The sequence below is a fragment of the Hipposideros armiger genome, unplaced genomic scaffold (genome assembly GCF_001890085.2).
Source record: "Hipposideros armiger isolate ML-2016 unplaced genomic scaffold, ASM189008v1 scaffold_655, whole genome shotgun sequence".
NCBI classification, from domain to species: domain Eukaryota; kingdom Metazoa; phylum Chordata; class Mammalia; order Chiroptera; family Hipposideridae; genus Hipposideros; species Hipposideros armiger.
The window spans coordinates 466,993-483,511 of record NW_017732005.1 but is presented as its reverse complement, the minus strand read 5'-3'; the positions used below and the strand labels follow the sequence as shown (position 1 = coordinate 483,511).

Here is a 16,519-nt window from a genome sequence, read left to right as displayed (position 1 = left end):
GTGTAAGTGAAAAACTATGTAGCAATACAGAATTATGACTATGTAAATAAAATTTTTCAACATTTAGCATGTACAGGGAAACTCTCCAGCTTAGCTAATGAGGCTTGCCCCTGACCTGGATCCTGGAGCATGTGGAGCAGGAATGCAGTACCAGCTGGGGCTCAGGCTCACAGAGCAAACTGCTGCTCTTTGTGGGTGTTCATGTGCATGTCTGCGTGTGTGCCCACGCATGTAGCACAGCTGTGCTTCTCACCCCTTCCTCAAGCTTGGCCCTCTCTCCTCCTCTCAATTCTGAGCTGTCTTCACATACATTTCCTTTTTGTTCAGGAGTTGGCTTCTGTTGCTTGCAAACAAGAATGCTGACTGATATAATAGTTAACTTAAATTGGTAAAAAAAAAAACAATCAGGGGCCAATGGAGTGGCTCAGTTGGTTAAGAGCTCGCTCAAGAGTGCAAGCTCTGAGCAACAGGGTCGTCGGTTCAATTCCCGGCCCGAGCTGAGCTGCCAACAGGTGGCAGGATGACTCAGCTAAAACAAAAACAAAGTCAGCTCTTTAAGAGCTTTTTCTTCATCTAAGTCTCTATGTATACTGTCAAAAAGCAGCAAGCTATGGAGCACATCATCATCTTGTTCTCAAGATGATACAATGTACTCACAGAATACCTAAAATTGTATTCATCCTTTCAAGATGTATACAATGTATCCACAGATGAAATCTCAGTGGAGATTAGTGGATGCCTATTCAGAAAGAGATTGCTAAATCACTCTTAAACCTAAAACTATTCATCTTTTCAATGTAATGTATTCACAAAAAAAACCTAAAGAAAACTAGGTAATTAAAAATTATATTCATTTATCAACATGATCAGAAAAGTAAATGAAATCACTTAAAATTATTAGCAATTCAATTATCAGGTACTTAAATATTAAAACAACTTTATCATGTTTATCAACATAGGAAGGAGTTCACGGCATAATGTATATTCCTATTAAAATATTTTCTAACATTAAATTAAATTCTAACATTAAACTTTGTGTATTTGGTAGATTTCAAATATACCCTTGAACTGATGAAAAATTTTTCTTTACTTTGAGAGATCTTTAGTTTTCAAAACTCCAAGGCTAGGAGTCTTCACATTTCTATGCAGTTTGCTATATAAAAAAAAACATGTCCACACAAGTCTATGTCCTACAAATATATTTACACACACACACACACACACACACACACACACACACACACACAGACACAGGCGTGCTCAGTGGAAAGTTCACAAACTTAATTGTCCCACCATCGTATATACAAATATTATTATAGAAATAGAAAAAATATCAATATTCATGTTTACTTCTAAATCTACATTTATATTCATATCTATATTTTATCCTATATTTCCAGGCATAAGAAGACCTAATATCTAGAATCTATCCTTTTGCTTAGAAGCTAAATGGCAGTTTTTGAAATTTCAAAGAATTTGCTTTTTTTATTGCTCTAGCTTTACAAATAAAGCAAGAGAAGACATTATTTACCTGATTCTTTAACCCTTGAACATGATTGCTCAAATTACGAAACATAGACTCTGCTTCCTGAGCTCTCTGAAGGGCATTCGCCAAGAAGGTTAGGGGGTCACAACAGCTTGGGCCACCATGGGATGCGCGCTCACATGGCACATCCCCTGGTTCTCCACACACCTGACGACAGAAACGACTTATGTTAGTTCAAAAGCTACTTGCTGGCAGATTTGTTTCGAGTGACATCCAGGCTCACTGAGGCAAGGCACTGCTATATTCACATGTGTTTCTTCAGTAGTTGTTTATGTTTAAGTACATAGATGTGACCTAGTAACTGAATCAGTATCTAAATTTATTGTTATCAGAATTGTGCCAATCAGTGTTATTTTTATACTTAACAGTTTTGGAGGGAAATTGACAAATGTCTAGCATTTTTATGTTAATTTCATTTTCTAAAAATAAAAATTACCTTTTACTTATAAGGAGGCAGGAAATAGTAAATAATATAAAATAATAAAATCAAGCAACAATTTTATTCTTTGATTTTTCTGAAACTTTGACTTAAGAAATAAAAAATATATTTGTTATTTATACATTATAGAACAGAGCATATTTGCTACATACATTTATAAAATAAATTAAAAATTAAAAATTAATAAAATCTAAGACAGGAAAATACAATCGAAGAGGCCTGTTTACCAGGGAGAAACCACAGATTGTTTACTACACCATCATGAATATTTACCTTTTGCTTCAATGCTTGGACATCTGGTATCTCAATATGCTTTAACTTTTCCAATGACAAGCTTTCTTTTGAGGTTAGTGTATCTAAAATGGTAAGTAAGTCATTCCTGGTTTTTTCAGAGTTATTTATGATGGAAGTAGTTTCGTTAGTTTTCTTTTCCGCAGATGATGATCTCTGATAAGACTTCTTGATGTTCTCTGAGGAGTCTACAAGCAACACAAATTGAGGTTAAGATAACTTTTGTGAAAACAAATGAAATTATACCTTAGCTATCAAGATAATCATTCCACAATTTGACTACTGTCTTGGTCTCAACGACCAATAAAAAATTCGACACCCTCTTCATTTAGTTTGCCCTTAATGGGGAAGGATTAGACATTGTGTAATAAATATTGATATAATCGAACACTGAGATTTACCGTAAGTCTGCAGACCTGGGTTTGAGTGTTGGTTCACTCTTTATGGTCTGGCTTTATCCTTGAGCAAATTTTTAATCTCTTAGATTGTGTCTGCTTACCTGTGAATCGGTAATGATTTGTGAGAATTAAATGTGATAATATGAAAATACTCTGTAAGGTGTTTGCCACAAATGTATTAATTATATATTAATTGTATTAATTATGAACCCTAATATGATAAACCAACTAAGTTTGCCGAACTATATAGAGCAGGAGCTGACAAGCTTGTTTTGCAAAGGGCCAGATAATAAATGTTTTAGGTTTGCTGGCCATAGCATCTCTGTCACAACTCGTCAACTGTGCCATTGCTAAGTGAAAGCAGCCACAGACAATACATAAACTGGCGAGGTTGTCTTCTAATGAAACTTTGTCTATAAAAACAGAATGTGGGCAGGATTTGCTGGTGGACTTTCGCTTGCTGAGGCTGATGACAATGGCTCACATTTGTTGAATGCTTTCTATATGCCTGACCTTCCCACCAATTTTCTTCCTTAATCTTCACAAAACACTGGGTGGTGTGCATTCATATGATCAGCCTCGTTTTACAAGTGAGAAAACCAGGCTCGGCTGAAGAAGTTATTTGCCTGAGGTCTCGCTGATAATAAGCGGTAAAACCAGGATTTAAAGCCAGGTAGTTTTAGCCTGGAACCTGTGTTTTTAAGCACTTGTCCATATTTTCCATATTTTTATTAAAATACAAATTAATGAAAATAATATGGTATATTTTAATGTAAATGATGATATATTGGGGTTTTAAACTATAACTCCATATTTCAGGAACCAGAGGCCCAGGGTCCTGCTCTTTAGTCCCTACATAACCCTAATCCAGATGCCAATCACACCTGATCTTTTAAACCTTCCTGATTCTTACACTATCATACCCTTAATATATCACAATTTTCACTTATCATGAAACCAAACCAAACCAAACCATGTTTCTATTGCTTGGGATGATTTTCTTCCTTTATTTATTGGGCAAATTTATCTTCATTTTGTGAAGCCCAATTCAATTGTCACCTACCCTCTGAAGCCTTTCTTAATACACCCAGGAAGAACTCCGTTCTCGCTGCTCTGTTCCCGAAGCAGCTTGAAGATGCTCTAATCTAGTCGGCTCATTGTTCGGGATTGTCTGTAGGCCTGTCTTCCCACAAAACTGGAATAACTTCAGGGCAAGGGCTTGCTGTGTCCATCTCCCCATCTCTACCGCCCAGCACAGTGTGAGACATGGAGAAAAGGCTCAGTACTGCTATTGGACTGCAAATTTGGTGAAGATTAGCATTAGGGCAGTTTTCCCTCCCTCCAACTGGCTTGGGTGACCCCTGATGGATTTTCAGTTCTTTCAGTGGGTACCTTCATCCAGATTAAGAATCACAGCAAATTCCTTAGCATTTATTGAGCATCCTCAATAGTTATTTCACTAAATTTAGGTCTTCCTTTGTGGTTATAATTGTCATCTATTTTTTTCTCTTTTAGGTCAAAATCAGATGAAAAACAAGAACATGTACGTAGAACAAGGAAGAACAAACAATGCTTTTGCCTTGAGATGGGTTTCACTTTACTTTGGCTTTACCTCTCAATTAGATGGGTTAAGTGTGAATACAAGTTCAGGGCTGCCTTTCCTGGTAATAACAAGTTGTCCATTTGTAACAGGGATCTCATCAGAGATCAGGAGATGGGCTCATCGAAGTTTTGCCTCCGAGTTCCATTTCTCCTCCAAGTTAATCTGGCTTCGGCACAGCTCCCATTCATTAGTAAGCACTATGCAATATGAATTATGGGCTTCTAGCATGTTACATGCCTCCAAACCCCTACAAAGTTCTTATAAGAAAATCCTTTTTTGCCTCATATTTCTTTGCACTTATAGTTGCTGGAAACTGAATGGCTTGTACTCAGGAAGGCATAAAAACATATCTCTCTCATCTCCTTTTGGCCATGTGAGAATTTCTCAGTTGCTGCTTTCACAAGACCCCATGCATGATTTGGCACTAGAAGATTACTTTGGTTTTTAGTATTTGTTTAGTATAAGATATTGTTAGCTTTATTTATTATTTTGAGCAAATGCTATTTAGGTTCTGCAGTGTTTAAAAAGTTGAAATATTCATGTACAAATAATAACTTCACTGGGTGTGTTTTCATGTTCTGAAGTGCTCAAGTACCACGGCAGCAAGCATGGGATGACTCACTAATGGAATGCCCATGGATTTCATCAACCTTTGTCCAGACACAGACAGCTGAAGTGTGTTTTCTCACTTACCCATGATGCTTGCATTAGCGGCCGTGGAGTGCAAATCAATTTCTTCCTGAAGACTTTCAAGTAAGAGGTCTGCTTCCTTCCTCATTTTTACTATTGTTTCTTTCTGATCTTGAAATTCATACACTGTTTTCAGTTGCTTGCTTAGCTGCATGATTTGTTTCCTACAGGGAAAAATGAGAGTAAATATAGTGAAGCTTGTCTTACATTTGACGGATTGGTGGGAAAAAAAAAGATGTAAAAAATTGTCCTCATTATTAGGGCAATTACCTCATAGTTACAATGGATTCTCTCCCTCCTTCCCAGTTTTCATTTGACAATTTATAATTCTGCTTATGGCTTATCTCTTTCTTGTTAATTCAGCATCCTGGACTATTTCAACACTCACTTAAAATACGATCAGCATACAAGGTCTAGTAGAATAAAGGTTTTTGAATCTTTCAATTTCAACTATTTGTACTCTTTCTGTCTCCCTTCGCTTTGGGTTTTCAAAAACATGTATTTGGACACAGCCCAATCAGTCAAACGTAGAGAGTCAATCTACGTTTGGCTTTCAACACAAAACCCCTCACCCAGCCTAGGGTCAAGGTCAGTTCCTCATTTAGAATAAATCTGCTTCCAGTAAGTTTCCTTTTAGGGTTAGTTCTGTACAGGGTCTTAACTTTGAATTTCCACAAGTGCCAAGGAGGTTTCCTTGCTGGTGAGCACGCCCTGGTGTGTTCGTCCGCCATCCCTTCCCGCTTTGATGGTGGCACTGTGGTCCTGCTTCCGTGTGCCGGGTTCAACACAGAGTTGGTTCAAATGAATAACTAGCATGTCCCTCAAGAGGGGGAAAATGGGTGCAAATCTTGAAGAGCACAGTTGGGGGAAATCACAATCCAAGCTTATGGGACTATTTATCTTGGCATAAGTGCAAAGCCTTAATGAATGCTTCCTGGCATTTTCTAACTCTAACTCTCCCTTGTAATCTGTACAGTTTTCCTTTAGACTGCAGCAGTCAGGACTATAATTGTTTAGGCTGATAATAATAAAACAATAATAATAAGTACTATCATTATACTTGGTACTCTCTAAGCACTTACTATATGCCAGACACCATGCTAAGTGGCTTGACTTGAGGAATTCTCCCAAGAATCCTATGAAATAGATATTATTCCTCTCTTAAATGAAGAAACTGAAGCTTGGAGAAGTTAAATAACTTGCCCAAGGCCATGCAGCAGTAACCGGATTCGAACCAAGTTGGTTTGTCTTCTGAATCGATGCTCGGGATGTCCTGGGTTCTCCCCTTAGGTTGGTCATTTACCCAGCAAACATTTATTATGTCAGCAGGCCTGGCGAAGACAGGCACGGAGAAGGCAGCCTCTGGCCTTGGGAAGCCCTCCGTGAGACAATGGCAGATGAGCCACAAAGAAGTGGGAAGACGGAGCAGGAAACACGGGGCTTTGTGCGAGGTCAGGGAAGGCTTCAGGGGGAGAGGTGGTGACTGGGTGGCCAGAGAAGCAGACTCGGAGCTCAGCGGGTGGACCGTGAGGGAGAGACATTTTGGCTTCTGGCTCAAGAGGCCCAGTAGCCACTGGTCTCCTCATCCCTCTGGGCCTGGTCCTGCCTCCCCTGCTCTCTTTTCTCTGGCTCTGTTCAGGGCTTTTGCAGCCTCTTTGTCAAGAATGTTCGCTGTGGATTGGCTCAGTCTGCTTTCTCAGTTCAGTAGAACTGTCTGCCATTTTCAATAACCGCAAGTCAGTTGTTCATGGGCCAAAACTCATTCTCAGACATGTTTCTTTGGCATATACAGTGCTTTTGAAAAGCACTGTTGGATTAGCTGATTATGTTTTAAAGAGGTGATATTTCCATAAAAGCCTGGATGTCTCTTGAAAATTGGGGAGATCTGGGACTACAGAGCCCAAATCCTGCAGGGCAATGGTCTTTAACAGGGTATAGATGTGCCTGTCGTCACCTGCCAGCCTGACGTGGTCATGCCACCGCCCTGAGCCCTGTAGCAGTGTTTATGGTGCAGGTGGTCCGTCCTCTGAACTATCCAGGTGGATTATATCTTCTTTGTGTAACTTTTAAGTGATTACCGTATACCTCTGGGATTTTTGCCTATTGATAATAAATGTCCTTATATTTATACGTGTGTTTTGTACAACATAAAGCTCTGCAGCTTCAACTATTCCTTAATCCTGGAACTTTATGGGGGAGGGGCAGATATTTGCTACAGAACCACAATGTTTTTGGCTTCTTAGTATATTCTGTGCTCCTAGATGGGTGGAAACTATACTCAACTCATCTTAGTTTTGTCCAGAGCAGTTTGGCAAGCTTTTTCTGTAAAGGGCCAGGTAGTAAATGTTTTAGGCCCCAGGAGCCACAGTGGCTCTGTCACCTGAATGCTTCTGGGGTAGAGGGAAAGCAGCCACAGCCACAGAAGATACGTACATAAAGGGGTGTGACTGTGATCCAATGAAACTTTTTACAAAAACAGGTGCTGTGCTGGACTTCACGTGGGCTTTGGTTGGCTGATTCCTGGTCCTGAACAACCAACATACTCTCTAGCAATGTTTGATAAGTGAAGAAAGAATTCAACAAGGTATAATAAAAATGATGCTGCATTTCAAAACAATTATGCTCATTTTAAGACTTCACATTAAGCTATGGACTTCTAAACACTGAAGAATTTTGGAAAATAGCAAATTTCCCTGAGTGCATGGTTTAAAAATATTTGTATTAGACACTATCTTCCTTCCAATTTTGTGTCTTTCAGCTCTGCTGGGTTTGGGCTTCCCAATATACCTCTTAATGACTAGTGTTTTGTTATAATCAATGGCATCCGGGAAAATCACATGTAATTCTAACAAGATAAGAAACAGACAGGCAAACAATTGCCAGCCTGGTTATTAGCTAAACAATGATCATTTCCCTAATATCAACCTATATTTCTAAATTGAAGGCTGTTGAAGCTCAGCGGAAGTGAAGATAAATCAGGAATTTGACTGTCTTATCTATTGCTTGAGCACAAATCTTACCGAACAGAGTCGTGATAATCCTTGACTTTTAAGAATTCACCAGATGAGAAAACAGGATGTTTCAAAATCCTTTCTATTTCAGACATGTTCTCTCTGAGGCCTTTGAAGTCAGCCTCACAGACAGTTAGGGTCCCCCTTTTATCTTCCATGTCAGCAGCCAGCCTAATTAACCCTTGCACTGCTCTGGAGAGGGAAGAAATGGTGTGGTCCCATTGATCAAAGCACAAGTGACACCGCAGACAAGCAGGGAATTCCTGGCCATGACCTCTCACACAGCGGTCACACCGCTGGCCGCCAACACCCTGCCGGCAGCTGCACGTGCCCGTGTCCCGGTCGCAGATGGACTCCTGCGTACCTTCCCTGTTGCAGTCACATGCTAAAAAGGAAGAGAAGGAGCAGAGAATGTCAGTCACCTGGTCTTTTGCTTATGACTCGCTCAAGAATAAAGACCTTTCCTCTTCCCTGAGAATCTCCCCAACACCCATTTGTAAGGTGACGGGTTAAAGCAGTATAATTTCAGAGATCTGTGCAATGGTCATTAAAATGCAGCATTCTTCTTTTTATTCCACTAACAGATCAGTTCATGGTTTCTATATGGAAAATCTTAGGCATCTTTTTACTGTGACTACAAATGTTCACGTGTAGGTTCTTTACATATTTCAGTGAGGACCATGAATTGAATGGTGAATGGCCCACTAGTGACCACTGCTACTGCCTCCATGGGTGACTCAGGCATGTCACAGACTTTCTAAGAATTCCCATGACCTCACTACTCCTCAGTAAAACCCAGTCTGAGTGTCCTGACCCAGGCTGTCTCCTTGTTATATAAGGAGAACTATTCCATTCTCAAAAAGAGTTGAAAACTTATGTCTGTATAAAAACCTGCACATGAATGTTTAGAGCACCTTTACGGATAGTTGCCAAAACCTGAAAGTAATCAAGACATCCTTCAGTAGGTGAATGGATGAATAAACTGTGATACAACTAGACAATAAAAATATTCGGTGTTAAAAAGAAATGAGCTTCAAGCCCTGAAAAGACATGGAAGAACCTTAAATACTCATTACTAAGTGAAATAAGCCAATTTGAAAAGCCTACATACTATATGATTCCAACTATAGGGCATTGTGGAAAAGACAAAACTATGGAGACAATAAAAAAGATCAGTGGTTGCAGGGTGGGGGTGGTGGTGGTGGGGTAGAATAGGTAGAGCCTGGAGGACTTTCAGGGCAGTGGAAATATTGTGTATGATACTATAATGATAGATACCTGTCATTATACATTTGTCCAAACCCACAGAATAGATAATACCAGAGTGAACCATAATGTAAATTATGGACATTGGTGATTATAATATATCAATGTAGGTTCATCAATTGTATCAAACGTTCCACTCTCTTGGGGATGTTGATAATGAGGGTGGTTATGTGTGTGTGTGGGTTGGGGGTATATGGGAAATCTCTGTTATCTTCCTCTCAATTTTGCTACGAACCTAAAACTGCTCTAAAAAAAAGTCATTTTAAAAAGGGAGAAAATTAAATTCATTTTGTCTCAATTAAAAAAAACAACTATGCTACATGCATTTTAATTACATAGGTTTTTGATTAAGTCTGAGGGTGGAAGGTGGGTGAGCTACTGACGTTACTTCAGTTTCCGAAAGGTCAGGGAATCACTAGCCTATGTCGTTGGACTAACTGCAAGGAACAAGTGATTTAAAAATGCATTTGACAGCTTGAGTAAAAATAATGCCAATGCGTGTAAAACCTGATGAACACACTAGGCTCCTCAACTAGATATCGTCTGTCTGGCCTTGGTCCAGAGGCTTCAGCAGGAACCCCTGGGGGTAGCACTATGTCACATCACCAGCCAGGGGCTGAAGCTTCCCCAGGAGCTTTAGTGGGGTCAGTGGCCTGATTTGACCTTTTGCAAAATTTTCTCTATAAAAGACAAAAGCATTTTTATAAAATAAGATTACTGAAACATAAAAGGAGCATAGGAAAAGAGGCTAAGACAGATTTTCCAAGAGCCAAAATTTCTCCCTGCTTTTTAAAGTAGAAATTCTACTCAGAAAACTGATTAAGTGTGGGACTGGGAAAAACCATTGAGACTATACATTTGAATGGGGCAAGAAAATGAAGGCTTTTTTGGTTTTTTTGCCACAAAAGCACATTTATAAAGGAATGGAAAGGAGGAAAAAGTTGGCATGTATGGTGGCTATGTAGGGTTGACCACGATGATAATCACATCACATCTGATATTTCTTTAGATCAACTTCTTTTGGAAGTTGACGTTAAAAAGATTCAAAAATCCCTTCTCCTAGAACCAACCTAGATTTTAAGTCTGTGCTGCCCAATATGGTAGCCATTAACCCCATGGAGCTATTTCAATTTAAATGAATTATAAAGTAAACCATTCTTTCCCCCATTTGCACAAGACATACTGCAAGTGCTCAGCAGCTACATGTGGCTAGGGGCTTCTGCACTGTCAGCTCAGGTGTAGAACACTTCCATCTCCGCAGAAAGTTCTACTGGACCGCAGGTCTCTAAATCCTACAACGAGAGCTAAGACATGGCATGAGAGGCACTAGAACATGAACTCCATGAGGTTACGGGCCTTGCCTTATCTGTTCTCTACCTAGAGCATTCAGTAGGCACTTTATGAATATTTAAAATAAATAAGTGAATAAGTGATAGGCCCAGTATTATGAGAGAGCCATGTTGAGGAAACATCCCCCCTGCTGGCCTCCCATGATCCATCTCCCAGCCTGTACCTCAATCCAGAGGAACTGTTGTTAATATGCTTCCAAATAGCAGGGAACTGGCTACGAGTCGTGACCTCAGAGGCCTGCTCCATGTTAATGACTTTGAGGAATGTTAATATAGGCTACAAAGTTGAATATAGGCTAACATTTAAGATACCTAGATAACTAAAGTTTTAATACAGGAGAAAAAAAACCTTTTTATAGGGCTAAAAATATTATTTTCAAAATTGGGATTAATTTTTTGAATTGTCTACCAAATAAAGGAGTCGGAAATTCAGTTGGTTCATAGCATGCCTGTGGTAGGACTGGGTTGACTGTATGCAGGGTTTTAGAATCACTAATACTTACCAATGCATCGTCCCAGTGGATCACCATAATAACTTTCTTTGCACTCAGTGCAGCGTTTCCCATCATAGCCTAATTTACAGGAACACTGGCCTGTAAGCTGTGAGAACAGTCATGGGTGAGGAAGTGACAAGCTTTCTGATCTAACAAATTAATACATTTTAATACGGAACAGTTTTCCCTCCAGTGATTTAGAACATACAGCTGTGCAAAGTCAGAGGAAGGATGATTCCCACGGCCAGCAACCACCCCCAACAATACCAAGGATCAGGAGTTAAGTGTTTTTTTTTTTGGCTTAGGGCTCTTGACTATACCGCCTGCTTACAGCTGTTCAAGGACAGGTGGCCCCAAACTGGGAAACATACACAGATATAAATGAAAACAAAACACATAATGGGAAACGGGCCACATTCTTTTCCTCTACAGTTATGAGAGTTCTCCCATAACACACAGAGGCCAGAGACCTGGACTAACATTCATCAATTAATTTGGCAAATAATGTTTCCATGATGGAATGTCCAGTGGAGTTTCTCCCAATTGGGTCAGTGTTTTGTTCAACAAAACTTTTTTTTTTTCCCCTTGAGGCTTACTCATTTAATGAAAGCTATTAACTATGTTTTGGGAAGAGTGTTGAACTTTTCTGTACCCTCCCAGCTGGATTCTTGATCAGCTTTTCTAAAAACCAAGGTGGTTAGAAAATTAACAGGAGAAAAATGTAGAAGCAAATCACCATTGTAGTGGTCCTGGGTTATACTTGATCAAATGTGCTTACACAACAACTCTACCAGTAGGCTTCCAGTGAATAAACAGCTGGATTCGTAAAGTGACTGGATCTACTGAGCCTCTACCCATCTTGGACTAACCAGTAGCTTCTGTTCAGTTACAGAGAGTTACAGGGAGCTCGTTTTCCCCGAGGGCTGTCATATTGCTGGTTGTCCTTGATTGTTGGTCAATGCTTCATTACACTGACACAGAATCTTCTCTTTGTAACTTGTTCCCATTGTTCTGAGGCCTGTATTATGAGTTGCACAAAACAGGAAGCCTCCCTCTTTCTTCTCACAGTCTTTCCCCCCACCTAGAAATTGTCATTTTCAACTTGCATTTGCTTCTCTTCTTAAGGCTGACCGCCCCTCATTCCTTCAAGACTTCATCACAGAAGAGCATGGTTCTCTCCACCATCTTGATTGTCTTCCTTTGGATACATATTAGTTTGCCAATATAATGTTTGAAATGTGGTACTTAGAAATGACAACACTGGTCATGGAGCCATCTTGCTAGTACAGAAGACAATGGGACAAAAACTGCCCTAACCTGGATATGGCCCTCCCCCTACTCTAGCCTGAATGGGCATTGCCTTTTTGACAGCCCAGCCACAGTGCTGGTTCACTGGAAGCACGCAGTGAAAATCCTCAGAGGTTTTTCACATGAGCTGGTGCCAAGATATTACTCTCACCCTGTATTTATGCAAATTTTTAAGACCCAATTGCAAAACTTTACCTGTATCCTGTTAACATTTCATCTTGTTTCCAGACAGCAAGACAGCTTATTAGGATATCTTGTCTCTTGTTCTGTCTCTACCACATTAGCTTACAACTTTGCAATATCAGCAAATCTGATAAGCATGTTTCTCCAACTCCACCTAAACTGTTGATGAAAACATTGGACGGCACGTTTGGATCTGTCTGTAAGAATGCACTGGGGACCACCTACTGGCTGAGATAGAGACATTTATCATAGTTGTTTAAACAGCTGAGAATCTCAATGTTCACATGTCTTCTGTACTCCCGTGAAAGTGTTTCCTAATTGTAAAGAGCAGCCTTCCCTCAGGAATCCCCTATGGACCAGACAACCCCAGATATTCTTGTCATAAGGAGCTCTTTGGTTAAACCAATGCCATATGATTTTCAGCTTCACAGGCTTCCTTTAGTCTCCATGACTCAGCTGTGGTCTTTGTTGAGTGCTGGTACAAATATCTTTTCCAAAAGGCCTAAGCGTGCCAGAGAGTGATATCATGAACATTAGGAGCTCCTCATGAATTAGGAAGGCAAGCAGTCATGTGGAGATCTACCGATTTCTTCCATGGTTGGTGGTTGCAGGGTGAGGAGTAGAGGGGAGCATGTAAAACAGGCGTGGTCTTCTGGTGCCCAGATCTTAGTTTCTAATACCATTCCCACACAAAAGAAGCAGCACTCCTTGAAGAAATGGCTGATTAGAGGACAGGGACAGGAAATACATAAGATGACTTTAGTAACTTTAACGTATCTTGCCTGGTCACAGTGGCTACTGTGTGATGTCCGGGGGTCACAGTCACATGGCTGACATCCTCTGCCGGGGACCAGGTTCCAGTATCCATCAGCACAATGGTCACAGGTCCTTCCTGTGACATTGGGCAGACAAGGGCATGTGCCAGTGTCAGGGTCACAGAGGCAAGCTCCCTGGTCAGGGGGACACGCAGCAGTATTCACGCCAGAAGGATGACAGGAGCAACCTGAGATAATAGAAGGTGAATTCAGTGATAATGCTGGCATTCAACAACCCCTACAAATAGCTTTTTTGACCTGTATTTATCATTTCCCCAAAGGGTTTAAGGATGAGACACCCTATAATAATACAGGATTTATCAAAGAATCAAAATGGGTTGAACCCATTCAACTGTTGTTGATCTCCCAAAACAGCAATTTCTTATGGTTCTGCCTACTATGTTTCAAGAGCTTACAATTAGGAAGACCGGAAGTCTCACTCTTTCCCTCGTGCCATTCACCAAAGCAACGTTTATGTAAAGGATCTGAAAACAAATGGTTTACTAAATTGACTTGGGTGAATTCCTAAAAATGAGCAGTTTATTTCTCCTCTTTCTTTATCATAGAATTAAACTCTTGTCCTCTTCTACATCAATTATTCTCATATTTATACAATTAAGTCATTTGATTAGCTTGTCACAATGCAGATTCCTGGGCCTCCCAGAGATTCAATTTTATGGGTCTAAGGTCCAGCCCATGAATCTACATGTTAATATCCCACCCCTGTGCCCAGGTGATTCTGGCACAGTGCACCTTGGACAATACTCTGAGAAACAATGCTCAGAATCCACTAGGGCAGGTTTTGAAGGTAACAATCACAAAAGGCAAACTACTAACACCCATGAGTACATTGTAGCTGCAGCCGAAATACTTGAGGTGGCACTGCACCCATTTCTGCTGATGAGTTCAGTGCAACACCCATCACCCAGTGGGCATTGACACTGCTGGCCTAACTGAAATGAGCATAGGAGAGCTGCCAGCACATCTATGAGCTGCCACTCCACTGCCATGTTTTCCCCTGGGGACCTCGTAGGCTTACTTCTGCAGGTCTGATTGAGGGCCGATCCAAAGTGACCTGGTTTGCAGAGCTGGCAGTTGGACCCCTGAGTGTTGTGTAGACATTTAAGGCACTCCCCTGTCACTCGGCTGCAGGACTCTGGGTCAGTTACATCGATGTTGTGGTTGCAGGCACATGGCCGGCAAGGTGCTCCAGAAATTCTTGGATTTCCATAGAAACCAGCAGAGCATGCTTCACACTGATTACCTGAAAGATGGGGAGGGAAAGGAGATGAGATGAGAGGGGTGTGTGTGGGTGTGTGTGAGGGGGGATGGAGATTGGTGTAAACAGAGACTAACTGGGCTCCTCTAGGGATAATGAGAGGTCATACATTGAGGATGAATAAGGACATGTGTTCTAAATTAAAGTAAAACATTCATTTACATTTATGATTCATTCAGAGGATCAGATGATTATTTAGAGCTAAAAAGTCTTTTGTGAAGTTGTAATCTTTCTTAAAAACCTGGAGTTGTGGGCACAGGACCCCTGGATCCTTATAGAACCAGGGTCACCCTTGTGTGCCCCAAGACCCAAAGCTTATCTCAGCCTCTGGTCTCTCCAGGCAACCTTCACTCAGTCCTGGAGGTGAAACAGCAGCCTGAGATGTGGGTCTAGAAGTGAGGATGGGTGAGAGTAGTTTTCTTGATGTAGGACTTCAAGAAGGTGTTTTTATTAAGCATTGTATGGAGAAGCCATCCCACCTCTCCTATACTCTTTACCCTTCCAACCACGAGGCAACTATACTTGTGTAGGTGCTCGACTTGTGGCTCAGTCCCCACATTTTGGTTTCTCCCATTTAGAAATACTCTCATAGCCCAATCGTGGCCTTTGTTCTAAAAACTAACCAACCACCAAGCCGAAGTGTACGTGGAGAAAGGACTATAGGGGAAGGGATAAGAATTAACTAGAGACATGTATAACCTTAGAGGTAACAAAAAAGTACCATATTTTCTAAGTGTGATTAAATCAAGCTAATTTCATATGTTTTTTTTCCTTGTTTGCATTATATATTTACACTCATGCTTAAACTCTGCAAAATAAAAATTTTCATTGAGCAATAGACACAGATACTAAATTGATTTATGCAGTCTCTATTCAATGCTCAAATCAGTGCTTCCAGGCATCTGAAAAAATTAGTTTTATCTGTGACATACCAGTTAAATTGATTGCTTGGAATTATAAAATGAAAGCATTTGACTAGTTTACATTTTTTTTAACTTTTTAATTGCTTATGTATATGTAATATATATCACATATACATTTACTTAATCACACATATATCTTAACATGTGATGATTTTATTTTAAAGAAATTAATTTGGTTTGAAATCATTTGGTCAGTTAATTTTCCAGAACATTATTTAAAAATTGTAACTCAGTGGAATGGGTTTTAAATTGTCATTGGTTTTTGAATCATTCAAATTATTGGTTCAGTAAAGCAGCAATTTACCAAATTATGTCTTTTTATCATTAATTTTTATTCTGCACCACTCATTTGGCCGAGGCAGATAAATCATTACCATGTGATTATTTTTCAGATCGCAGTGTGGACTAGAAGGAAAACAAACATCATGAGCTATACTACATACCTGTGTAACCTTGAAGACAATTACAGATTACATCTGAGCTCCAAGGGTTCTGATGACAGGAATGGGCAAAATACTGATTGCTCCCGGGAACCTCTGGGCATGGGCAAGGACTGCAGGACTGTCCCGAAGAAGGATTTCCATAGTAACCATTGATGCATCTGTCAAGGCAATTTCTTTTTACTAAATGTTATCAGGAAAAGCTCACATATTAGCCGGTGTGAATTTGCTATGCATTAGGATGGTGCGTGTCTGAAAACGCAATATTTTAGAAAATGCTTATTTGCTTTGTACAAGGATTTTTTGCTATTGAAAGTCCCATGATATAGTCATTAAATGCAATATAATAGCACTTCATTTACATGTCTTATTTCAGGAGCATAAAAAGCAAGGTGCCAAGTAAATGTCTATGATTGATTTAATCAGACATTGTCTGGCTTATAATGAGATTTTGAAGGGCGATGGAATGGGCTCTCTTCCCCAC

The 16,519-nt window shown here is 40.1% G+C and overlaps 1 protein-coding gene and 1 long non-coding RNA gene across 2 annotated transcripts in view; one reads left to right on the top strand and one right to left on the bottom strand.

Annotated features, from left to right (window-relative positions):
* The window catches only part of LAMB4 (laminin subunit beta 4), a 116,868-nt gene that overhangs the window by 19,095 nt on the left and 81,254 nt on the right, over positions 1-16,519 (bottom strand). Inside the window, exons 21-28 of the mRNA XM_019626046.1 lie at positions 16,039-16,196; positions 14,433-14,657; positions 13,361-13,581; positions 11,097-11,193; positions 7,988-8,363; positions 4,971-5,131; positions 2,259-2,464; positions 1,532-1,693 (exon numbers count right to left, since the gene is read on the bottom strand). Of these exons, the coding sequence (XP_019481591.1) occupies positions 1,532-1,693; positions 2,259-2,464; positions 4,971-5,131; positions 7,988-8,363; positions 11,097-11,193; positions 13,361-13,581; positions 14,433-14,657; positions 16,039-16,196 (1,606 nt within the window). The remainder of the gene's footprint in view (positions 1-1,531; positions 1,694-2,258; positions 2,465-4,970; positions 5,132-7,987; positions 8,364-11,096; positions 11,194-13,360; positions 13,582-14,432; positions 14,658-16,038; positions 16,197-16,519) is intronic.
* LOC109372665 (uncharacterized) lies at positions 4,955-16,074 on the top strand. Its single transcript, XR_002122082.1, has 3 exons — positions 4,955-5,030; positions 7,447-7,551; positions 15,988-16,074. It is a non-coding gene; the product is annotated as an uncharacterized LOC109372665 (long non-coding RNA).